The sequence below is a fragment of the Nerophis lumbriciformis genome, linkage group LG01 (genome assembly GCF_033978685.3).
Source record: "Nerophis lumbriciformis linkage group LG01, RoL_Nlum_v2.1, whole genome shotgun sequence".
Lineage (NCBI taxonomy): Eukaryota > Metazoa > Chordata > Actinopteri > Syngnathiformes > Syngnathidae > Nerophis > Nerophis lumbriciformis.
In genome coordinates, this window is record NC_084548.2 from 8,140,001 (window position 1) to 8,166,586 (window position 26,586).

The 26,586-nt window shown below is 40.2% G+C and overlaps 1 protein-coding gene across 2 annotated transcripts in view; it reads right to left on the bottom strand.

Annotated features, from left to right (window-relative positions):
• celsr3 (cadherin, EGF LAG seven-pass G-type receptor 3) overlaps window positions 1-26,586 on the bottom strand; it is a 283,146-nt gene that overhangs the window by 146,974 nt on the left and 109,586 nt on the right. For both annotated transcript variants that reach the window (XM_061974323.1, XM_061974314.1), the window contains 5 exons: window positions 20,854-21,076; window positions 12,283-12,398; window positions 12,071-12,159; window positions 7,280-7,294; window positions 1,518-1,675 (listed from right to left, as the gene is read on the bottom strand). In XM_061974323.1, coding sequence (XP_061830307.1) covers window positions 1,518-1,675; window positions 7,280-7,294; window positions 12,071-12,159; window positions 12,283-12,398; window positions 20,854-21,076 — 601 coding nt within the window. The remainder of the gene's footprint in view (window positions 1-1,517; window positions 1,676-7,279; window positions 7,295-12,070; window positions 12,160-12,282; window positions 12,399-20,853; window positions 21,077-26,586) is intronic.

Consider the following 26,586-nt stretch of genomic DNA (forward strand, 5'->3'; position numbering starts at 1 on the left):
GAGATGACGCTGGCTGCTGGGAGCTCATTATTAAAAAAAAATGACCGACAGGAAGGCGAGAAACAACATTTTTCTTGTTTTGCATTTAGCAATACTGCTGCATGATGCTTAGTGTTTAACTAAAGCTGGATCTGTTTATCACTCTTGTAGCTCATCCTCCTTGTATTCAGGCTCCAAAATATAACGTTATGGATCATCATTTGTCCCAGAGTAGTCTTCGTTGGCTTTCATGGCGAGTTTACTGACATATATAAGTAAGAGTTTTACACTACTTTATATTAGAAATGACAACAGCGGAGGATGAATGTCCCATAACAAGACGATAGAGGAAAAAGAAGAAGCTTATCAACGACAAAGGCGGACGCGCGCAATTTTTCAGGATTTATGCAGATCCCAAACAGATCAGCAGGTACCAGAAGGTAAGAAAAGTTGCTTTGCAGAATATTGCGAAACAAAACGCCGGGTAATATGTCTTACCTTATACACACGCCATTCTAGCTGTATATATATTTATTTTATTATATATATATATTATATACATATATATATATATATATATATATATATATATATATATATATATAAATAAAAGAAATACTTGAATTTCAGTGTTCATTTATTTACACATATACACACACATAACACTCATCTACTCATTGTTGAGTTAAGGGTTGAATTGTCCATCCTTGTTCTATTCTCTGTCACTATTTTTCTAACCATGCTGAACACCCTTTCGCAGGTACCCAGAAAGGTTTCGAGTACCACCAAAAAAACTGAATCTCTGAAGACAGTATAAAAATCTGTGTTAAAGGTGTACAAATACTGTTTGTATAATAAGCATGTTATTTTTTTTTTTACAAATGAGGGTTAAGAGTTCAGTACTAAAAAAAAAAAAAAAGAATGTGGCTTAAGTACAGTTTTTTAATTGAGCTGCTGCATTTTTTGGTTGGGTTGTTTATTTATTTTGAGTAACTTCTATACATTTCTAAAAGGGGAGGAATGTAATAGAGTTATCTATGTTTGTCTGTTGCCATCTCCTGGTGAATGTTGGCTATAGCGTACTGGGGTTACTTTTTGGTTGGCCAACGATTTACGTGGTGTTGCGCACCTGACGTCACTCAGGTCCGCATGGAGCAGGAGGGGGCGTGGCTTCCAGCTCCGCCTGAATTTCGGGAGATTTTCGGGAGAAAATTTGTCCCGGGAGGTTTTCGGGAGAGGCGCTGAATTTCGGGAGTCTCCCGGAAAATCCGGGAGGGTTGGCAAGTATGACATTAGGCGCACCGGGTTATGAGGGGGAAAAAAAGGATTTTAAGTGCGCCTTATAGTCCGGAAAATACGGTAGAAAAAAGTGAAAGCGCCTGATAGCGGGTTTTTTTTTTTTTCCGAATTAGAAGGCACAAAAAAGTGAAAGACTTTAGTCTTCTTGTCTCACGTCGGGATTGTGAATGATAAGCAAAAATTCCCCCCAAAGTGCAGTTCCCCTTTAAGAGTTGACATAGTATAAAAGGCACACTCACTTCTTGCTGCTGGTCTGCTTGCCCTGAGCCGCACAGCTGTAATTGCCCAGCTGCGTGCCAAAGCGGAGCGACAGGGCCGTGTCGCAGTCGTCCACGCTGGCCACAGCAATCTTCTCGTCTGATGGACCTTGGGCATCGCCGCTCATGCTGCGCTTGGGCTGACCACACACAAACAAGCGGTGAGAGTAAATGTGTGGCGCAAAAACAACAACAGCGTACACGAGCAGACATGGGAAGGAACGCGGGATAAATGTCAAGGTTTTATTGAACAACACACAACGTAGGATGTTAAAGGTGAACATTATCACAATTTCAGAATGGTTAAAACCATTAAAAATCAGTTCCCAGTGGCTTATTATATTTTTCGAAGTTTTTTTCAAAATTTTACCCATCACGCAATATCCCTAAAAAAAGCTTCAAAGTGCCTGATTTTAACCATCGTTATAAACACCCGTCCATTTTCCTGTGACGTCACATAGTGAAGCCAACACAAACAAACATGGCGGAAAGAACAGCAAGCTATAGCGACATTAGCTCGGATTCAGACTCGGATTTCAGCGGTTTAAGCGATTCAACAGATTACGCATGTATTGAAACGGATGGTTGTAGTGTGGAGGCAGGTAGCGAAAATGAAATTGAAGAAGAAACTGAAGCTATTGTTATGATCCGCTGCCCGGATCATATTCTGTTTGTTTTCAAGTCACTTGTGTTTTCAGCACCTCTTGAGTTTGTTTGTTTCTGTTGCCATGACGGCAGATTACAGTCACCTGCCACTGGTTAGTGTTCCGGACGCGCACCTGTTGCCCGGGCACTAATCAGAGGGCTATTTAGTTTATGCGCTGGCCTCACTCGGTCTGTTGGTCTTGTTTGCTCCCATGCAACAGGTTACGCTCCTAGTTTCGCTCATAGTCTGCATTTTTGGTATTAACATCTTTTGGCTACCCCTTTGTTTTCTGTGCCGTAGGCACCGCGCAGCATATTTTGTTCTACAACTAGAATAAATCATTTACTATCACCTGCAAGCCGCTTCCTGACATCCCTCTGCATCTTGAAAAGACGACCTCCGGCATCACAATGCCACGCAAGCGTAACAAGAAGACCAACAGCAAACAGTCTTTTCGAAGAAGGCGTGGAGGATTCCGGCTACGGGACGTGGCTGGTCTTAAAGGCGATGGAGAGAGAGACTCTCCAGTATTCCCCTTTGGAGCGCGAAGACCTAGTACTGGGTGCTTTGCTAGTGGGCGGGCACAGCTGCGCCCAGCCAAGCCCAAACCTCCTGCCCGGCCACCACCACCAGTCCTCCGGCATGCTAAGCCGCAAGCGCCAGCTAGGCCACCTCCACCTGCACCTAAGCTAGCGCCAAGTCCAAGGCTAGCTCCACCACGTCAAGCTCCGCCCACGCCGACAGACGAGCCGCCTGTTCCGCCTCTGGCTCCGCCCACGCCGACAGACGAGCCGCCTGCTCCGCCTGCTCCGCCTCTGGCTCCGCCCACGCCGACAGACGAGCCGCCTGCTCCGCCTCTGGCTCCGCCCATGCCGACAGACGGGCCGCCTGCTCCGCCTCTGGCTCCGCCAACGCCGGCAGATGAGCCGCCTGCTCTGCCCACGCCGGCAGATGAGCCGCCTGCTCCGCCCACGCCGGCAGACGAGCCGCCTGCTCCTGCTTCCACGGCGACGTCGACTCCTCCTGCTGGCTGCCCTTTTGTTTTCTGTGCCGTGGGTACCGCGCAGCATATTTTGTTCTACAACTAGAATAAATCATTTATTCTCACCTGCAAGCCGCTTCCTGACATCCCTCTGCATCTTGAAAAGACCACCTCCGGCATCACAATGCCACGCAAGCGTAACAAGAAGACCAACAGCAAACAGTCTTTTCGAAGAGGGCGTGGAGGATTCCGGCTACGGGACGTGGCTGGTCTTAAAGGCGATGGAGAGAGAGACTCTCCAGTATTCCCCTTTGGAGCGCGAAGACCTAGTACTGGGTGCTTTGCTAGTGGGCGGGCACAGCTGCGCCCAGCCAAGTCCAAACCTCCTACCCGGCCACCACCACCAGTCCTCCGGCATGCTAAGCCGCAACCGCCAGCTAGGCCACCTCCACCTGCACCTAAGCTAGCGCCAAGTCCAAGGCTAGCTCCACCACGTCAAGCTCCGCCCACGCCGACAGACGAGCCGCCTGCTCTGCCTCTGGCTCCGCCCACGCCGACAGACGAGCCGCCTGCTCCGCCTCTGGCTCCGCCCATGCCGACAGACGAGCCGCCTGCTTTCCCTCTGGCTCCGCCCACGCCGGCAGATTAGCCGCCTGCTCTGCCCACGCCGGCAGACGAGCCGCCTGCTCTGCCCACGCCGGCAGACGAGCCGCCTGCTCCTGCTTCCACGGCGACGTCGACTCCTCCTGCTGGCTGCCCTTTTGTTTTCTGTGCCGTGGGCACCGCGCAGCATATTTTGTTCTACAACTAGAATAAATCATTTATTCTCACCTGCAAGCCGCTTCCTGACATCCCTCTGCATCTTGAAAAGACGACCTCCGGCATCACAATGCCACGCAAGCGTAACAGCTATTGAGCCATATCGGTTTGAACCGCATGCAAGCGAAACCGACGAAAACGACACGACAGCCAGCGACACGGGAGAAAGCAAGGACAAATTCGGCGATCGCCTTCTAACCAACGATTGGTAAGTGTTTGTTTGGCATTAAAGGAAACTAACAACTATGAACTAGGTTTACAGCATATGAAATACATTTGGCAACAACATGCACTTTGAGAGTGCAGACAGCCCAATTTTCATCAATTAATATATTCTGTAGACGTACCCTCATCCGCGCTCTTTTCCTGAAAGCTGATCTGTTCAGTTTTGGAGTTGATGTCAGCAGGCCAGGGAAGCTAGGGTCGATAGAAGGTTTAGCTTGCTCGTCTGCGGGAACAATCTGCCGCCATTGCTTGCCGTGCTACCGAGGTCCTTTGTCCCTGAATTGCTCACACACTCCGGCAGATTCAATGGGGGTCTGGCGGCAGATTTCTTTGACTTTATCGTTGGAAATGCATCTGCTTTGAGAGTCGCAGGATATCCACACATTCTTGCCATCTCTGTCGTAGCATAGCTTTCGTCGGTAAAGTGTGCGGAACAAACGTCCAATTTCTTGCCACTTTCGCATCTTTGGGCCACTGGTGCAACTTGAATCCGTCCCTGTTCGTGTTGTTACACCCTCCGACAACACACCGACGAGGCAGGATGTCTCCAAGGTACGGAAAACAGTCGAGAAAACGGAAAATAACAGAGCTGATTAGACTCGGTGTTTGAGAAAATGGCGGATTGCTTCCCGATGTGACGTCATCGCTCCGAGAGCGAATATTAGAAAGGCGTTTAATTGGTCAAAATTCACCCATTTAGAGTTCGGAAATCGGTTTAAAAAATATATGGTCTTTTTTCTGCAACATCAAGGTATATATTGACGCTTACATAGGTCTGGTGATAATGTTCCCCTTTAAAGAGCGGCATTGTCAGGTAGGAATGCATGGTTGTAGACCACCACAATGTATCCCACTAGGTTTCTAATGTATTAAGCAAAAACTACAATCCCCGTCAGATAGAACTGCTGTTGATGACAGGAAAGAGACTAATTTAATTCTAGGGGCAGCAAGAAAACATACTGCTGCAGCAAAGTGGAGACTGGGGAGTACAGTATAATACTACATTGTCCATAACTAATCGGTATTGTAATGTTAGCATGTGAGCTTATTTGTGTTTAATTTTTAACCATAAATCCTCTCCACACACCTGCCTTGTGTGTCATGACTGATGATACTTCTACAAAAGCCAAAAACAGTGAAGTTGTCAGGTTGTGCAATTCGTAAATAAAAACAGAATACAATGATTTGCAAATCCTTTTCAACTTATATTCAAGATATCTAATGTTCGAACTGAGAAACTTAATTTTATTTAGCAAATGATCATTAACTTGGAATTTAATGGCAGGAACACATTGCAAAAAAGTTGGCACATGGGTGTGTTTATCACTGCGTTACATGGCCTTTCCTTTTAACAACACTCAGTAAACGTTTGGGAACTGAGGAGACACATTTTTTTAAGCTTTTTAGGTGGAATTATTTCCCATTTTTGCTACTTGTTCAACAGTTCAGGGTCTCCGTTGTGGTATTTTAGGCTTCATAATGCGCCACACATTTTCAATGGGAGACAGGTCTGGACTACAGGCAGGCCAGTCTAGTACCCGCACTCTTTTACTATGAAGTCAGGCTGTTGTAACACGTGGCTTGGCATTGTCTTGCTGAAATAAGCAGGGGCGTCCATGATAACGTTGCTTGGATGGCAACATAAGGAGCGCCGTAAAAATGGCTGCTCTGTTGGCGGTCTCGTTGTGGGATTTTTCAGTTCTTATGTGTCTTGTGCATGTTAAGAATTGACAATAAATCATCTTGAATCTTGAACATATGTTGCTCCAAAACCTGTATGTACCTTTCAGCATTAATGGCGCCTTCACAGATGTGTATGTTACCCATGTCTTGGGCACTAATACACCCCCATACCATCACAGATGCTGGCTTTTCAACTTTGCGCCTATAACAATCCGGATGGTTCTTTTCCTCTTTGGTCCGGAGGACACGACGTCCGCAGTTTCCAAAAACATTTTGAAATGTGGACTCGTCAGACCGCAGAACACTTTTCCACTTTGCATCAGTCCATCTTAGATGAGCTCAGGCCCAGCGAAGCCGACGGCGTTTCTGGGTGTTGTTGATAAACGGTTTTCGCCTTGCATAGGAGAGTTTTAACTTGCACTTACAGATGTAGCGACCAACTGTAGTTACTGACAGTGGGTTTCTGAAGTGTTCCTGAGCCCATGTGGTGATATCCTTTACACACTGATGTCGCTTGTTGATGCAGTACAGCCTGAGGGATGGAAGGTCACAGGCTCAGCTGCTTACGTGCAGTGATTTCTCCAGATTCTCTGACACGACGTCCACAGTTTCCAAAAACTATTTGAAATGATGGACTTTGCATCAGTCCATCTTAAGATGAGCTCGGGCCCAGCGAAGCCGACGGCGTTTCTGGGTGTTGTTGATAAAATGGCTTTCGCTTTGCATAGTAGAGTTTTAACTTGCACTTACAGATGTAGCATTCCTCAACTTTCTCAGTCTTTTATGGCACTTGTGCTAGCTTTTTTTGAAACATGTTGCAGGCATCAAATTCCAAATGAGCTAATATTTTCAAAAAAATAACGTTTTCCAGTTCGAATGTTAAGTATCTTGTCTTTGCAGTCTATTCAATTGAATATAGGTTGAAAAGGATTTGCAAATCATTGTATTCTGTTTTTATTTACTTTGGTACTTTAACTTTATTTTATTTATTTATTTATTTATGTATTTTATTGACACAACGTGCCAACTTGACTAGTTTTAGGGTTTGTAGTAGGGGGGGAAAAAATTCTAAATCGATGTAGAACATACAAGAGATACAATTTTTTGGCCCTTGTTGAAATTAAAAATATTACAGTATTATAAAAAAATACAATTACAAGGTGTCTAAAACAATGCTGTGAGTTGGGTTTTGCACAAACAAATCCTGCATTGGATGAAGTGGACTTTGACTCCAATGCATAACAGTGGGATAACGCCTCATCGCATAGTTAGCAAGGAAAGGGGAAAAGAGTTAGTAAAGGCAACAAAAAACAATTATCGGGGGAGCGGGGGCTAATAAGAAGACAAGACGCATGTGGGTTCATTCACATGACGCACGCTCATACTCACATAGCGTATAGCTGGCTGAGGAAAATAAAAGAACAGGGAAAATTAAAGGCGATGTCAGGCACGTGCACACATAGGGCCCTATGGGTGCTTGAGCCCCTGCCCTTTTTTGCCTCGTCTTAAAAAGTGCCCTCTGCCTGTGTGTGTGTGTGTGTGTGTGTGTTTTCTTTAAATAACATTAATAAATTCCTGTCAGGGATGTAAAAAAAACAGCGGTACAAAAACTCCACGTTTTCTTGTAATACCGGGTTGTTTGAGCCTGCCGCTTCCGCCAGAGAGGGAGAGAGAGGGCGAGTGAGTGAGTAAGTGAGAGGAGAGAGAGCCAACTGCGCCCCTGAGGAGACGTGACAGTTGAGCAACTTGAACCTGTGAGTTATGGTCTAGTCGCCGTCCACTTATTCAGCATCTAATATGGGTAATATTTTAGAAAAACGCTGTATTATTCTATTATTCAATGTGTCAGTTTCTGTTTTTGCCGGACGTCGGAGCACGGCGCATCAATTGAGCACGGCACATCAATTCCGCACAGAGCAGAGCGGATCGTGCGGGACAGGAAGTAGTGTACAAAATAAAAAATAAAACACCAGGTTAATTTTCAAAATAAAATGCACTGTCTTTACGGCGGATCACATTTCTCTCACAGTAGAGGTTTAGATATAAAGTTTATTGTGACTTTGCTATTACTGTGTGGGTTAACAAAATAATAATAATAATAATAATAATGATAATAATAACAATAATAATAAGAAGAATAATGATAATGATAATAATAATAATAATTATTATTATTATTATTATTAATAATAATAATTTCAGCATTCTGGGGATATAAGATGTAGGTTATCTGTTAGGAATATTACCATCTGTATTTAAACTTGATTCATGTTGATTATGCCTGCAGCACAATGCCAAAAAAAGAAAGGATACAGAAAAGGAAGGAGAAGGAGCGCCAGGAAGCAGCTAAGGGTAGCAGACCTCTTAATGCATGGCTAAAACCAAGTACTAGCATCATGGAAGCCCTGAATTTACATTGAGGAGCATATTTGGGTATGGGTGGCCTCCATCCTACAGCCCTCTACTGTGAATTTACATTGAGGAGCATATTTGGGTATGGGTGGCCTCCATCCTACAGCCCTCTACTGGCCCCTGGTCCATATTTTTGGGCCTGTATTGCGTTTCAGTTGTTTAGTCTGAGCATTAAGTGAGAAAGACCATAAGTTACAACTTGATGGTGTTTTCATCAAGTTAAGGGAAGAAGGACAGATTTTCTCATTGAATTTTTTTCCATTTGAGTATTTATTTTTGTATTTTTTTTCAAAGTTCATGTTGCACTGTTCAATGTTCAATATTAAAGTGCTTATCTTTAACAATAAATAGCCTAATAATAAACCAGTGTTTTGTTGCTTTTCATGTCTTCCAAGCCTATGATAATGTGAATTAACTCATTATGACAATAATTTGTTGACACAAAAGAAATGGCAATCACTTTTACCTACAAAGGACACACAGCTAAGTAGTTAGCTTCCTATTAGCAAATTTAAGTTTACATTAATTTCCATATTGTGCAAAGGACCAAAAAAAAAAGGCCTGCCCTTTTCTGACATTGAGCCCCTGCCCCTCTATAATCATGTGCACGTGCATGGGCGATGTGCATCCTTTGTGCACGGATAGTATGGCAAGCGATGTGAAGCACACGTTAGTGCTCTAATAAAAACAATTATGTGACAAGTACAAATGCACGAAAAAGAATCGAATAAAAACCAACACTATTTCAAATAATTTCCCCATTGGTACTTTAACTTTAAATAATATAAAATGTATTATGCAACTATTAGTAGTAGAGATGTCCGATAATATCGGACTGACGATATTATCGGCCAATAAATGCTTAAAATGTAATATCGGAAATTATCGGTACCGGTTTCAAAAAGTAAAATGAATGACTTTTTTAAACGCCGCTGTACGGAGCGGTACATATCGCGTCTCCCAGTCAGCAGCCCCTCCCCTCTCCCCTCACCCACACACAACACAGGAGTTGACGACTGCAGCATGAGAGGTTTACTGGCGACGCTTGATGACCTCATCAAACCGCCGCCGGTGGAGCATAACAGCAACAAGAGTGTGTTGTTGCCGGTGCTGTAGCCGTGGCTAACAAGCGAGCTCGCTCGGTGACTGACTAACGACACCATGTCTATGGTTTGGGGTTATTTTAAAGTGTCTCTGACGGATAAAAAAACCTGGCAATTTTCAATGACTGCAAAAAGTTGGTTACGCGAGGAGGAACCAAGACGTCTTCCTTTAATACGAGCAATTTGATCTCCCACCTCTTCAAGAATCATAAGGAGATACATGATATAATTCCCTGTTATACAGTATACCAGGCAGTCTTGCACTAAAGGAGGACTATGTTATTGTTTACGTTATTACTCTAGTATACTCTGGACTGAAGCTGTATGCCTTTATTATTTTTGGAGCTGTTTTGAGGCATGTTTTAAAAAAAATTAAAAATAATGCACTTTGTGAAAGTCAAAGTATAGTATTTCCCATAGTTGTAGTGGGTATTAGGATTATCTCAGGGATGTCATGTCTGTGTAATCATGTTTTGTTTAGTTATTGGACTCTTTAGTTTCTGGCTTTTCACTCCCTTGTCTTGTTTCCATGGTTACCCATTAGTTTCACCTGTTCCACGTTTGGACTCATTGTGCACTCTTGCTTGTCACCATAGCAACCCATTAGTTTTCACCTATCACGTCACGCACCTGTTTCACGTTTTGAGTCACGCACCTGTTTTCGTCAATCATGTCTGTAGTATTTAAGTTCATTGTTTTCAGTTTGTCTTTCTGGCGACATCCCACAATTATGCTCTACACACTCTTCATCCTCATAGATCCTGCTTCATGTCCCATGCCAAAGTAAGTTTTTGTTCCATGTTTATAGTCTTTTTGGTTTCATAGTTTGTTCTCCGCCATTGTGCGCGCCTTTTGTTTACTTCCTTGTTTTGTAGTTATAGTGTTTAAATAAAAATGTACTTACATTCCCTTCTCGCCCGAGCCAACTTTCCGTTGCATCGCGGAAAAGCAAACACCCAGGACCAAGTCATGACAAGGGAGAGCATTTCCAAATTCTAAGCTGCTGTTTTGAGGCATGTTAAAAAAAATAATGCACTTTGTGACTTCAATAATAAATATGGCAGTGCCATGTTGGCACTTTTTTCCCATAACTTGAGTTGATTTATTTTGGAAAACCTTGTTACATTGTTTAATGCATCCAGCGGGGCATCACAACAAAATTAGGCATAATAATGTGTTAATTCCACGACTGTATATGTTGATATCGGAATCGGTAATTCAGAGTTGGACAATATCGGAATATCGGCTATCGGCAAAAAAGCCATTATCGGACATCTCTAATTAGTAAGTATAGGTACCGAATCCCGGCACCAACTGAATCCCGCTAGTCCTACCGGGCACCGATTCACGTGAAATCCAACGGTGCTACAGTATCTGGGTAGCGCGTGCATTTAGGCACTTGGCAATCACTCCAGCAGCACCGAGAGCGGACATAGCCAAACTACCTCTAGGTAATGTTGCATTGTTCTATGCCGACAAAGATACTGACAGAAAAAAAAAAATGCGCTAGCTTAATGCTAACATACATTGGCTTTGCTATTGACATGCTACTGATTACCATTAGCGATTTTACACGGCGATCTCAACACCTCCAAATACGCGTTACAATCAAACAGCTGGTGCATACCAAGTACAATACTTACGGTATTAACACTTTTTAGAGCACAACAAAGGACTAGACAGACAAAGACGGACGCTGACGCACCATAAAGTGTACACTAATGCATTCTAACATTTTGGCTTTGAAACTGTAATTGACGCTCAAAAATGTGACGCTAAAACTGGAAAGATAATGTTTGAAGTGAATTATATTTATATAGCGCTTTTCTCTAGTGACTGTCATAGGCAGATATTTACATATATCCGAATTTAAGTGTTACTTCTTTTTATTTCATAATCATATTACAAAACAGCTAGTGTTTTTCTTCCAATTGTGGTCTTTTGGTTGTCTGCAACACTGTGTGCTTAACCTTGAATGAGGAATGTTATAAAGAGAGATAATGGGCATTTGTTTTGGCTAGAGAGACATGACTGCCAGGGACTTAAGAGGGGAGAGGGTTTTTCGGGGGGGCAGACCATCTTAGCGGGGCGATTGAATGTTCTATGCTGGACTGGTCTCAATGTATATATGCAAAGCTTTGCAAATATATTCCAAAATACCTATTCTGTCTCTGGTGGTTTTTCAACTCAGCTTTAAGTGTCGTAAAGAGCTTGGGAGCGACTTGTGACTTGAATTCCCTGGGAGGAACAACTGGTCTAAAACGCAACATGACTCAAAGCGTTTTTACATAGTGAAACCCAATATCTAAGTTACTTTTAAACCAGTGTGGGTGGCACTGGGAGCAGGTGGGTAAAGTGTCTTGCCCAAGGACACAAGGGCAGTGACGAGGATGGCGGAAGCGGGGATAGAACCTGGAACCATCAAGTTGCTGGCACGGCCACTCTACCAACCGAGCTACACCACCCGTTTAAAATGTTGCAATAAAAATTTTGATTTTACTATCAAAAACAATATTTATTAAGACACTCAAAAGTATGACAATTTGGTACCTTTCAGTACCGGTATGGATTCCAGAGTACCAGGAATTGGTACCGTATCGCTTCAAATGTGAATGGTACTCATCCCTAACTATATACATATGCAAAAATAAAAGCCCAAACTCACCTTGTTGTAGTAGCGGATGTGAACCGTGTGCCATTCCCCATCACTCACACCTCCAGGCAGGTAGGGACTCACCTGGGTGGACGATTCACCTGCGGGTGTTGCGTAAAAAATGCAGCTTGACTGACTTTCTGGTCAACAAAACCTATTGACATATACAGTGTATGTGCGTATAGTGCACGTCGCACACTATTTTGCAGGAAAGGGAAAGGTACCTGTGGAATATTTCAGCACCACTTGGCCCTCTTGGATCTCCAAAGCGATGAAGTCGTGTTTCTCGTTGAAGCGGCCGTTGTAGAAAAGAAGGCCGTTGCTCTCAAGGGTTGCAAAACTAGAAAAGACACATAGACAAATAAACAAACGGTATTATTATCAATAATACAGCAGCACGTCGGTTTTCCGGTGCCCCACTGTTAGGGCTGTGAATCTTTAGGTGTCACCCAAATATCGATTCTTGGGGTCACGATTCGATTCAAAATCGATTTTTTTTTCAATTCAACACGATTCCCGATTCAAAAGGATTGTCTATTCATTCAATACATAGGATTTCAGCAGGATCTACCCCAGTCTGCTGATATGCAAGCAGAGGAGTAGATTTTTGTAAAAAGCTTTTATAATTGTAAAGGACAATGTTTTATCAACTGATTGCAATAATGTAAATTTGTTTTAACTATTAAATGAACCAAAAATATGACTTATTTTATCTTTGTGAAAATATTGGACACAGTGTATTGTCAAGCTATGACACTATTGTTCTTTTTTTTTTTTTTATATAAATGTCTAATGATAATGTCAATGAGGGATTTTTAATCACTGCTATGTTGAAATTGTAACTAATATTGATACTGTTGTTGATAATATTCATTTTTGTTTCACCACTTTTGGTTTGTTCTGTGCCGTGTTTGTGTCTCCTCCATACTTGCCAACCTTGAGACCTCCAATTTCGGGAGGTGGGGTCGTGGTTGGGGGCGTGGTTAAGAGGGGAGGAGTATATTTACAGCTAGAATTCACCAAGTCAAGTATTTCATATATATATATATATATATATATATATATATATATATATCCCCACGACCCCGAAGGGAATGAGCGATAGAAAATGGATGGATGGATGGATACATATATACATATATATATACATATATATATATATATACATATACATATATATATATATATATATATATATATATATATATATATATATATATATATATATTCAGTATATATAAGAAATAATTGACTTTCAGTGAATTCTAGCTATATATATATATATATATATATATATATATATATATATATATATATATATATATATATATATATATATAAATAAAAGAAATACTTGAATTTCAGTGTTCATTTATTTACACGTATACACACACATAACACTCATCTACTCATTGTTGAGTTAAGGGTTGAATTGTCCATCCTTGTTCTATTCTCTGTCACTATCTTTCGAACCATGCTGAACACCCTCTCTGATGATGCATTGCTGTGTGGCACGCACAAAAGTGCTTTCATCAAATGCACTAGATGGCAGTATTGTCCTGTTTAAGAGTGTCACAACATTGCTGTTTACGGCAGACGGACTGCTTTACTGTAGACGTTCTTTATATTGTGGGAAAGCGGACTCAGGTCCGCATGGAGCTGAAGGGGCGTGGCCTCCAGCTCCGCCTGAATTTCGGGAGATTTTTCGGGAGAACATTTGTCCCGGGAGGTTTTCGGGAGAGGCGCTGAATTTCGGGAGTCTCCCGGAAAATCCGGGAGGGTTGGCAAGTATGGTCTCCTCTCAATTGCTCTGTTTATTGCAGTTCTGGGTCGGGTTTGGTTTTGGAACTGGATTGCATTGTTATGGTATTGCTTTGTATTGTTTTGTTGGATTGATTAATAAAAAAATAAAAAATAAAAATAAATACATTTAAAAAAATAGTTTAAAAAAAAATAGATTTAAGAAAAAATTAGAATCGATTCTAAATCGCACAACGTGAGAATCGCGATTCGAATCCGAATCGATTTTTTCCCATAGGGCAGCCAGGCTCCCCCGAACCTCTTTTCCTTGTCGAAAAGACTTTGTCAGTTGCGTCGAGAGTCCAGCTGACCATATCCAGTGTTTGAACCTGACACTTATGTGTGTTGCATTGGATATTTCAACACAAAATATGACTAAATATTGCAAAGGACACAGAGTAAATATTTAAATATTGCAAATAACGTGTTTCTAAATGTAAGAATTAGGTTTGTCTACAAACCCCGTTTCCATATGAGTTGGGAAATTATGTTAGATGTAAATATAAACGGAATACAATGATTTGCAAATCATTTTCAACCCATATTCAATTGAATATGCTACAAAGACAACATATTTGATGTTCAAACTGATAAAAAAAAATTTTTTTTTTGCAAATAATCATTAACTTTAGAATTTGATGCCAGCAACATGTGACAAAGAAGTTGGGAAAGGTGGCAATAAATACTGATAAAGTTGAGGAATGCTCATCAAACACTTATTTGGAACATCCCACAGGTGTGCAGGCTAATTGGGAACAGGTGGGTGCCATGATTGGGTATAAAAGTAGATTCCATGAAATGCTCAGTCATTCACAAACAAGGATGGGGCGAGGGTCACCACTTTGTCAACAAATGCGTGAGCAAATTGTTGAACAGTTTAAGAAAAACCTTTCTCAACCAGCCATTGCAAGGAATTTAGGGATTTTACCATCTACGCTCCGTAATATCATCAAAGGGTTCAGAGAATCTAGAGAAATCACTGCACGTAAGCAGCTAAGCCCGTGACCTTCGATCCCTCAGGCTGTACTGCATCAACAAGCGACATCAGTGTGTAAAGGATATCACCACATGGGCTCAGGAACACTTCAGAAACCCACTGTCAGTAACTACAGTTGGTCGCTACATCTGTAAGTGCAAGTTAAAACTCTCCTATGCAAGGCGAAAATCGTTTTTATCAATAACACCCAGAAACGCTGTCGGCTTCGCTGGGCCTGAGCTCATCTAAGATGGACTGATACAAAGTGGAAAAGTGTTCTGTGGTCTGACGAGTCCACATTTCAAATTGTTTTAGGAAACTATGGACGTCGTGTCCTCCGGACCAAAGAGGAAAAGAACCATCCGGATTGTTATAGGCGCAAAGTTGAAAAGCCAGCATCTGTGATGGTATGGGGGTGTATTAGTGCCCAAGACATGGGTAACTTACACATCTGTGAAGGCGCCATTAATGCTGAAAGGTACATACAGGTTTTGGAGCAACATATGTTGCCATCCAAGCAACGTTACCATGGACGCCCCTGCTTATTTCAGCAAGACAATGCCAAGCCACGTGTTACGTCAACGTGGCTTCATAGTAAAAGAGTGCCGGTACTAGACTGGCCTGCCTGTAGTCCAGACCTGTCTCCCATTGAAAATGTGTGGCGCATTATGAAGCCTAAAATACCACAACGGAGACCCCCGGACTGTTGAACAACTTAAGCTGTACATCAAGCAAGAATGGGAAAGAATTCCACCTGAGAAGCTTCAAAAATGTGTCTCCTCAGTTCCCAAACGTTTACTGAGTGTTGTTAAAAGGAAAGGCCATGTAACACAGTGGTGAACATGCCCTTTCCCAACTACTTTGTCACATGTTGCAGCCATGAAATTCTAAGTTAATTATTATTTGCAAAAAAAAATCAAGTTTATGAGTTTGAACATCAAATATCTTGTCTTTGTAGTGCATTCAATTGAATATGGGTTGAAAAGGATTTGCAAATCATTGTATTCCGTTTATATTTACATCTAACACAATTTCCCAACTCATATGGAAACGGGGTTTGTAGTTGTCTGTTACAACGTGATACTCTTCTTACTAAGGCCAACTCAATCGCTATGATTAAGTATTGCATGCATTTCTCTGCAGGAGCCCAGCAGTGCGGCAACATGCTAGGCAGCACAATGCAGAGCTATCACATTTCTTCTACGCAACCGACAGTTGCACGATCGCCAGCAAAAACATAGCGGAACAGTCTGGAAAGGATCCACTAAATAGGTCTATTTCAAGTTGTTGCATGAAGTAATTGGACATTACATGAACATGTTGTACGTATTTATAAGAAAACATATTTAATATATGACTCCCCCGAGGGCACAGCATATTGATGTTGTTTCCCTTAAAATCTGTTCACTCAGCTATTCATTTATCTTTGGAGCGTCCACTTCTCCTCCAGCTGGCCTGCGTACACACACACACTAACTGCTGCAGCCCCCGTGGAGAAAGAATACAGCATACTGTATTTACCCTAAGGCAGAATGGCAAAGATAAATACTGCACCTCTAAAGGTGACTGATGAGAAAGGGTTTTTTTTTTTTTTACAAGGAAATATATTAACATTTGGAGGAAACAAATGATTTGAGAAACTACATTTCTGCACTGCAGTGTTGTGTAAAATCAGGCCAAATATTTTCTGCTCGCAGCCAAGAAGGTAATGAATAAAATATTGAGTTGAGAGTGAGAATGTCATGGAGAAACCTCTTAGGTCAGCCACCATTAGAGGTCAAAATTCAACAAATGAATTGTTGGAGTATATGCCTTAAGGGTGGATACAGGCGCCATTGTTCCATGTGCAAAGGTGAACTCCCATGTGGCTATTTATGACCACCTGCAGAAAAAACAAAGAGGGCTTGTTCGAGGACTTTTGTCTATGTTTTAATAAAAGAACAGTAGCTTTCTCCTTTGGAGGCCATGACCTCATAACACAACACGCTTGACTCAAATAATGCATTGGCACACCCAACATAAGTCGAACCCGGCCCCACCAGATCATACTTGCCAACCTTGAGACCTCCGATTTCGGGAGGTGGGGGGGGGGCGTGGTCGGGGTGGGGCGGGGGCGTGGTTGGGAGCATGGCTAAGAGGGGAGGAGAAATTCACCAAATCAAGTATTTCATATATATATATATATTAGAGATGCGCGGTTTGCGGACACAACCGCGGAGTCCACGGATAAACCGCGGGTCGGGCGGGTTGCGGTTGAACCAATTCGGAAATATTAAAACATAGTTAAATGTTGTTACCCACATACGAAAAACGAGCAGCACTCTTTGAAACAGTCAATTATTCATCAGGCACTGCAGCACAACACAACACAACAGAAGAAGAAGAAAAAAAGAAAAAGATGGCACCGTGTCCCAGCAACAAGTGGTGCAAGTGAGCGCTCCTTCAGCGGGCGGGTGTGGTTTTGATAAAATGTTGGTTCGGGTGGATGGCGGATGGATGACGACTTTTGTGATGCGGTTGCGGATGACAAAATTGACTATCCGCGCATCTCTAATATATATATATATATATATAAGAAATACTTGACTTTCAGTGAATTCTAGCGATATATATATTTATTTTATTATATATATATATATATATATATATATATATATATATATATATATATATATATATATATATGTATATATATATATATGTGTGTGTGTATGTATGTATATATATATATATATATATATATATATAAAAGAAATACTTGAATTTCAGTGTTCATTTATTTACACATATACACACACATAACACTCATCTACTCATTGTTGAGTTAAGGGTTGAATTGTCCATCCTTGTTCTATTCTCTGTCACTATTTTTCTAACCATGCTGAACACCCTTTCGCAGGTACTCAGAAAGGTTTCGAGTACCACCAAAAAAACGGAATCTCTGAAGACAGTATAAAAATCTGTGCTAAAGGTGTACAAATACTGTTTGTATAATAAGCATGTTATTGTTTAGAAATGAGGGTTAAGAGTTCAGTACTAAAAAAAAAAAAAGAATGTGGCTTAAGTACAGTTTTTTTGGTTGGGTTGTTTATTTATTTTGAGTAACTTCTACATTTCTAAAAGGGGAGGAATGTAATAGAGTGATCTATGTTTGTCTGTTGCCATCTCCTGGTGAATGTTGGCTATAGCGTACTGGGGTTACTTTTTGGTTGGCCAACGATTTACGTGGTGTTGCGCACCTGACGTCAAGTGTGTGAGTCTGTTCTGAAGTCTACAGTAAAGAGACGTACTTCATCACCTCGCCTGGTTATTGCCTCCAACTCAATATATTACAACAACATTGCTGTTTATGGCAGACGAACTGCTTTACGGTAGAATAAAACATGACGGCTGTTGTTGTGTGTTGTTACCGCGCTGGGAGGACGTTAATGAAACTGCCTAACAATAAACCCACATAAGAATCCAAGAACTCGCCCTAGATCATTCTACAGTTATAACGTGTTTGGGCAGGCACGCTGTTTGTATTGTGGGAAAGCAGACGTGAATACAGGCTGTTGACTCGTCACTCAGGTCCGCATGGAGCTGGAGGGGGCGTGGCTCCCAGCTCCGCCTGAATTTCGGGAGATTTTCGGGAGAAAATTTGTCCCGGGAGGTTTTCAGGAGAGGCGCTGAATTTCGGGAGCCTCCCGGAAAATCCGGGAGGGTTGGCAAGTATGCACCAGATGTTTGCCTTAATGAATCATTAAATGTCCCGTACTGTATTATTTTAAACACAATTTAGAATAAGTCTCAGAGGTCCCACAATATTGTATTAGAAGTGTGTTGGCCAAAATCTAACGTCGATGCTGGAATTGACACTGTTTCAAAGTTCTCTGTAGTTTGTCTTACTGGAGGATACACTGTATTGCAGGGGTCACCAACCTTTTTGAAACCAAGAGTTACTTTTTGGGTACTGATTAATGGTACACACTTAAATAAATTGCCAGAAATAGCCAATTTGCTCAATTTACCTTTAACTCTATGTTATTATTAATAATTGATGATATTTATCTTTTACTGATGTTTTTTGTAGAGAATAAATGATGAAAAAAACACTTAATTGAACGGTTTAAAAGAGGATGAAAATTAAATTTTGAAACATAGTTTATCTTCAATTTCGACTATTTAAAATTCAAAATTCAACCGAAAAATAGAAGAGAAAAACTAGCTAATTCAAATCTTTTTGAAAAAAAAAATAAAAAAATAAAAAAATTATGGAACATCATTAGTAATGTTTCCTGATTAAGATTCATTTTAGAATTTTGATGACATGTTTTAAATAGGTTAAAATCCAATCTGCACTTTGTTAGAATATATAACAAATTGGACCAAGCTATATTTCTAACAAAGACAAATCATTATTTCTTCTAGATTTTCCGGAACAAAAATTTTAAAAGAAATTCAAAAGACTTTGAAATAAGATTTATATTTGATTCTACAGATTTTCTAGATTTGCCAGAATAATTCTTTTGAATTTTAATCATAATAAGTTTGAAGAAATATTTCACAAATATTTTTCGTCGAAAAAACAGAAGCTAAAATAAAGAATTAAATTAAAATGTATTTATTATTCTTTACAATAAAAAAAATTTACTTGAACATTGATTTAAATTGTCAGGAAAGAATAGGAAGGAATTTAAAAGGTAAAAAGGTATATGTGTTTAAAAATCCTAAAATCATTTTTAAGGTTGTATTTTTTCTCTAAAATTGTCTTTCTGAAAGTTATAAGAAGCAAAGTAAAAAAAAAAAAAAGAATTTATTCAAACAAGTGAAGACCAAGTCTTTAAAATATGTTCTTGGATTTTCAAATTCTATTTGAGTTTTGTCTCTTAGAATTAAAAATGTCGAGCAAAGCGAGACCAGCTTGCTAGTAAATAAATACAATTTAAAAAATAGAGGCAGCTCACTGGTAAGTGCTGCTATTTGAGATATTTTTAGAACAGGCCAGCGGGCGACTCATCTGGTCCTTACGGGAGACCTGGTGCCCGCGGGCACTGCGTTGGTGACCCCTGCTGTATTGTATGACAAAACAGTGGTTCTTAACCTTGTTGGAGGTACCAAAATTAGCAATATTACACTACAAATGGAGCAATACAAATACGGTATTTTTCGGAGTATAAGTCGCACCTGCCGAAAATGCATAGTAAAAAAGGAAAAAAACATATATAAGTTGCACTGGAGCCCGGCCAAACTATGAAAAAAACTGCGACTTATAGTCCGAAAAATACGGTACCACTAGAAATAGCACTATTGATAATGAATAATAACAATTTACCTCTATTATCAACAAAACAATTGTTTCAAATGCAACAATACATATATGTAATGATAACTTGAAATACAAAAGAAAACAGATAAATGGAGGGGAAGAAAGAGAACTGTGTTAACCTTGTAGATTGTTATAGTATCAATAGATTAAGCTTTTTCAGTGTGCCGTGTGTTTTGTTTTGTTTTGTACCATTTCGACCCAAACTGCAATTAAAAATGACGAGATGAGGCCTGCAAATATTAGTATTAAGAACTGAAATAACAAACTGAAGCTCAATATTTAAGATGAAACCTCAGTTCTTCTCACAAATTACATTTGAGTAGACAACTCGACTTAAGACATTCAAATATGACTTACTGGGCTAGAGCAAGGATCAGGTCAACTGAAAACTGGAGGGGAAAAAACAGACTGAGAGGAGACCTCAGGGATGGAAAGGCTTTAAGATGGAAAGAAAAAGAGGGAAAGCAAAGATGTGAATGAGAGCAGGAGATGGGCAGAAAAAAGACGAGAGGAAAGAACTGTACTTCTTCTTGTATAAGAAAGAGAAAACGAACAGCATCAATCTCTTAAATGGAGATGAACTAAAAAGAAGTTGCGAATGAAAGAGGCGTAATTAGAAGTCTGTGGATGAGGGAAATTGGATTTCCCGAGAAGAGACCCCAAAGAAACAAGTCATTTAAAAAAAATCTGGAGAGATAAATTATTACTTACGTTAAAGAGATGGAGAGGTGAAATCTCTGCCTGAGGCCACGGAACATGGCGAAGGTTTTAGGCGGGAAGGAGCGGGCGGTGACGGTGCAATATGGCCGCTCGTACCCGCCGGCGGGACACTCGCAGCGGAAGCCGCCGCCTGGGAGCTCCCGGCACGTTCCTCCGTTGCGACACACGCCCGGCACGCAGCCGCCATGACGCTGGTCAAACTCACAGCGGTCACCTGGGAAGAAGTTTACATTTTACCATAAGACGTTATTTATCATCTAAATACATTTCTACAAAGAGAAAAGAAATATATAACACAGGTACACTATGTGCAGGTAAATAGATCCTTTTAAACTAGCATTGTCCAAAATGACATATATATATATATATATATATATATATATATATATATATATATATATATATATATATATATATATATATATATATATATTAGGCTATAAGCATGACATCCTTAAAGGGGACCTATTATGCAAAACCAACTTTTCTTACCTATTGGTACCTGTTTTGTGTATTTGTGATCTGCATAAGTCCCAACAATTTGAAATCAACCCATGAAGGCATAGTGGAATATTTATAAAATAATCTTGTCTTCCTTTATACTTCTTCTAAACCAGCTGTTTGGAATTTGCCCAATTTGTGATGTTTTTGCCATTAGTGATGTCTATAATATATATATATATATATATATATATATATATATATATATATATATATATATATATATATATACACATATATATGTTTTTGCCATTATATATATATATATATATATATATATATATATATATATATATATATATATATATATGTTTTTGCCATTAGTGATGTCTATTATATATATATATATATATATATATATATATATATATATATATATATATATATATATATATATATATATATATATATATATATATATATATATGGGGTATATACCAAGAGTTAAATTTTGAAACATAGTTTATCTTCAATTTCGACTCTTTAAAATTCAAAATTCAACCGAAAAAAAGAAGAGAAAAACTAGCTAATTCGAATCTTTTTGAAGAATTACAAAAATAATTTATGGAACATCATTAGTAATTTTTCCTGATTAAGTTTAATTTTAGAATTTTGATGACATGTTTTGAATAGGTTAAAAACCAATCTGCACTTTGTTAGAATATATAACATATTGGACCAAGCTATATTTCTAACAAAGACAAAACATTATTTCTTCTAGATTTTCCAGAACAACATTTTTAAAAGAAATTCAAAAGACTTTGAAATAAGATTTACATTTGATTCTACAGATTTTCTAGATTTGCCAGAATACTTTTTTTGAATTTTAATCATAATAAGTTTGAAGAAATATTTCACAAATATTCTTCGTCGAAAAAACAGAAGCTAAAATGAAGAATTAAATTAAAACGTATTTATTATTCTTTACAATAAAAAAAATACATTTACTTGGACATTGATTTAAATTGTCAGGAAAGAAGAGGAAGGAATTTAAAAGGTAAAAAGGTATATGTGTTTAAAAAATCCTAAAATCATCTAAAGGTTTTCACTGAGACCACTCGACAAAATGACCTAAAAATGGCACAACTTTAGACGATATTCATACAGTAGGCAATGGTGTTTTTTATTTGCAATCAGTCAGTAGTTACTCTCATCTTTATGCAAATTACATCGTGACTGTGGAGTGTAAGCAGCAGGGGGATGATTCCTTAAGGGGAAATAAACGGTCTACAGTAAAGGTCAGTCCTCTACAATAGAAGCTAAAACAGAACACCATGGGGGGGAAAAAAATCCAACCACGGCTTATTGGGGAACTGCACTTTTTTGGCAATTTTTATGTATTCTAAATGTTAAATTACTTTGATCAAAAGTCCGCTTAAAATGGAGCCTGTAGGAGCCGTTCAATTCTGCCTATAGAGCCCTTAAAAAAAACATCCAAACACCTCCATTAGGGTTTTACATACATGATGTCAGTATATACTGTATGTAATGTAACATTTAATATTTACGTATTTTGATCATTTTAAGCATAATTTAATTTCAAAAACGCATCACAACGTTTGCTTTTTTGTTTCTTCATCGCTGATTATTACTCACTGCAGATTTTATGAGAGAAAACATCACCTACTATACAATGTCTGCTGTCATGAGGATGCCGACTGCTAGGATGTTCATATATTCTCATTTAGATGAAAAATGTCTCATAATCCTCGCGAAGAAATGGGAGGCGGGGGGTACGACAAAAAGTTTTTTTGTGTCGTTTTCACCAGTGAAGTGAATTGAAGTGAATGATATTTATATAGTGCTTTTTCTCTAGTGAATCAAAGCGCTTTACATAGTGAAACCCAATATCTAAGTTACATTTAAACCAGTGTGGGTGGCACTGGGAGCAGGTGGGTAAAGTGTCTTGCCCAAGGACACAACGGCAGTGACTCGGATGGCAGAAGCTGGGATCGAACCTGGAACCCTCAAGTTGCTGGCACGGCCACTCTACCAACCGAGCTATACCACCCCAGTTCTGGGTCCTAAACGGCTGTCAAAGTGTCCCAACTAGTCGGATTACCTACTCAGATGTCTCATGTCCAGGGGAGATGGATGATTCATAATCTAGAATAAACTTGCAGGGAAGCAAGGAAGCAGCAGACCACTCGTTGATGTAAATGTAGGGAGACGCGGAAGTGATTACCTCGCCGCAATAGTCAGTCTGTGTTAGTGCTTGTAATAACAATATCACAAATACTTGGTTGATATTCAAGTCACGAAATGTAAATGGAGTATTGTTGGTGCTTTTTGAATGGCTATTTTTTTATATTTTTCGGATTTTATGGCCGGAATAGTGGAGCTCCCATTGTCCCCGCTGTAAGCGGACTTTTATTTATGTTTATTGGGGCGGTATAGCTCGGTTGGTAGAGTGGCCGTGCCAGCAACTTGAGGGTTCCAGGTTCGATCCCCGCTTCCGCCATCCTAGTCACTGCCGTTGTGTCCTTGGGCAAGACACTTTACCCACCTGCTCCCAGTGCCCACCCACACTGGTTTAAATGTAACTTAGATATTGGGTTTCACTATGTAAAGCGCTTTGAGTCAAGCGCTATATAAATATGATTCACTTCACTATTTAATATTTTAGAATGCATTAAAAAAAAATCCATCTGTCGTCATTTCTTTCATAATGATTGTGAACGATAGGCAAAATAAAATAAAAATAAAGTGCATTGTTGAGCCATTACTCCTTTGTTATGTTGCTTTGATATATGTACAGTATAGTGCAGGGGTGTCAAACTCATTTTAGCTCAGGGGCCGCATGGAGGAAAATCTATTCCCACGTGGTCCGGACGGGTAAAATCATGGCATAATAACTTTAAAATACAATTACGACAACTTCAGATTGTTTTCTTTGTTTTACTTTGGCCCAACGAGCACATTCTGAAAATGTACATATCACAAATAATCCTCTTGAGAACACACTTCAAGTTAGTAAAAAAAAGCCAGCGACACGGGAGAAAGCGAGGACGAATTTGGCGATCGCCTTCTAACCAACGATTGGTATGTGTTTGTTTGGCATTAAAGGAAACTAACAACTATGAACTAGGTTTACAGCATATGAAATACATTTGGCAACAACATGCACTTTGAGAGTGCAGACAGCCCAGTTTTCATCAATTAATATATTCTGTAGACATACCCTCATGTCAGCAGGCCAGGGAAGCTAGGGTCGATATTCTTCTCTTGAGCATCTTCGGTGGCATAAGGGACGGTGTGAGCCAAGACATCCAGGGGGTTTAGCTCGCTCGTCTGCGGGAACAAACTGCCGCCATTGCTTGCCGTGCTACCGAGGTCCTTTGTCCCTGAATTGCTCACACACTCCGGCAGATTCAATGGGGGTCTGGCGGCAGATTTCTTTGATTTTATCGTTGGAAATGCATCTGCTTTGAGTGTCGCAGGATATCCACACATTCTTGCCATCTTTGTCGTAGCATAGCTTTCGTCGGTAAAGTGTGCGGAAAAAACGTCAAATTTCTTGCCACTTTCGCATCTTTGGGCCACTGGTGCAACTTGAATCCGTCCCTGTTCGTGTTGTTACACCCTCCGACAACACACCGACGAGGCATGATGTCTCCAAGGTACGGAAAACAGTCGAAAAAAACGGAAAATAACAGAGCTGATTTGACTCGGTGTTTGAGAAAATGGCGTCATCGCTCCGAGAGCGAATAATAGAAAGGCGTTTCATTCGCCAAAATTCACCCATTTAGAGTTCGGAAATCGGTTAAAAAAATATATGGTCTTTTTTCTGCAACATCAAGGTATATATTGACGCTTACATAGGTCTGGTGATAATGTTCCCCTTTAAGGTTCAACTGTATTGTGTGTTGATACATTCCAAACTGACTGAAAAAAATAAATGTGGTAGTGAAACAAACAAATATCAGCCATGAAAAGAAACACCCGTTGGAGCCATCCAGCACCACACACTACATCCAGTAAAACACTGACTCACTTTCCACCTTTCCTAGAGCACATTTGGACACAAACGCAGTCTGGCAGAGCAGCTGCTCACACTCGCACCCTCCCCTTGGCTTTACCATATAAAGTGAGCAGACAAGGGATTGAAACTAGCCCGGAGACAAATTGTTCCTAAAGGACCCACTTAAGAACCTGCTGACGGCCACGCACACAAACAATAACACCAGCAGAAAACTGCACACTGGCTACAACTGCGGATTTGTTCTTTCCAATACATAACCGCTACATGGAATATTTGTCTTGTCTTTTTTTACAAACAAAAAGAAGCATTGCCCTTGTCCTCCAGGCTGTCAGGTTTTATCATGTAACCGTCTCTGTTGGCACTTTGTTTGTGCTGCTTTTAGCTGGTGCCCACTGGCAAAAAGTCCTCACATCACAGGAGCCAAATACACACAAACACACACACACGCGCACACACACACACACACACACACATACATACATACACACACATGCACACACAGTTATAAAAATCGATGTGAGCCTTCAACTTCCTTCATGATGCGTTGGATGGAAATACCATCAGACACATAAGACATGGAGCCACACAAGCAACATGTTTAGAGGCCAAGTAAGGACAACGCAGCCTACAACGGAGAGGTTGGAAAAGCGCAGTGACGTGCATCATGGAAAGTAAAAAAATGTAAAAAGAAAAAAAATTTATTAAATTGTTATATGTATCCAGTGATTATACTATAAAGTTATTTTCCATTTAACTTCACCAGTTTTAGATTATTTTTATTCAAAATCGCTGAATTTTCACATTTGCCGTTCAAATACTGAGAAGAGACGGTGCGGTGATCAGCAGCCAGTTGAGGCACGTCACTCAGTGCCTCAACATGGATTGTGGACTCGGCTAACTGCTGGCCTGCTGTGCAGTGAGACCGTATTGCTATATGAATTATATTATACATTTCCATAGTTTAGTTAGCTGAGGTATATAATGTACAGTGTATTTTGTCAACAACTGTATGTGTGTAACGTATTTCTTGTGCTGAGCGATCATAAAACTGCTGCAAAGACGCACTGGCTGAGGCTTGCGTAACCCCACCTCCGCCGCAGACTGCACCCCCCGACAAGAGCGCCACACCAACCAAAGCCCACACCCAAACCCTCCACGTGCAAGACCGAATCCACCCAAAAAACGTCACTTAACAAGAAGCCAAAAAGCACAAAAACAACATTGCTCGCGCCGGAGGAGCC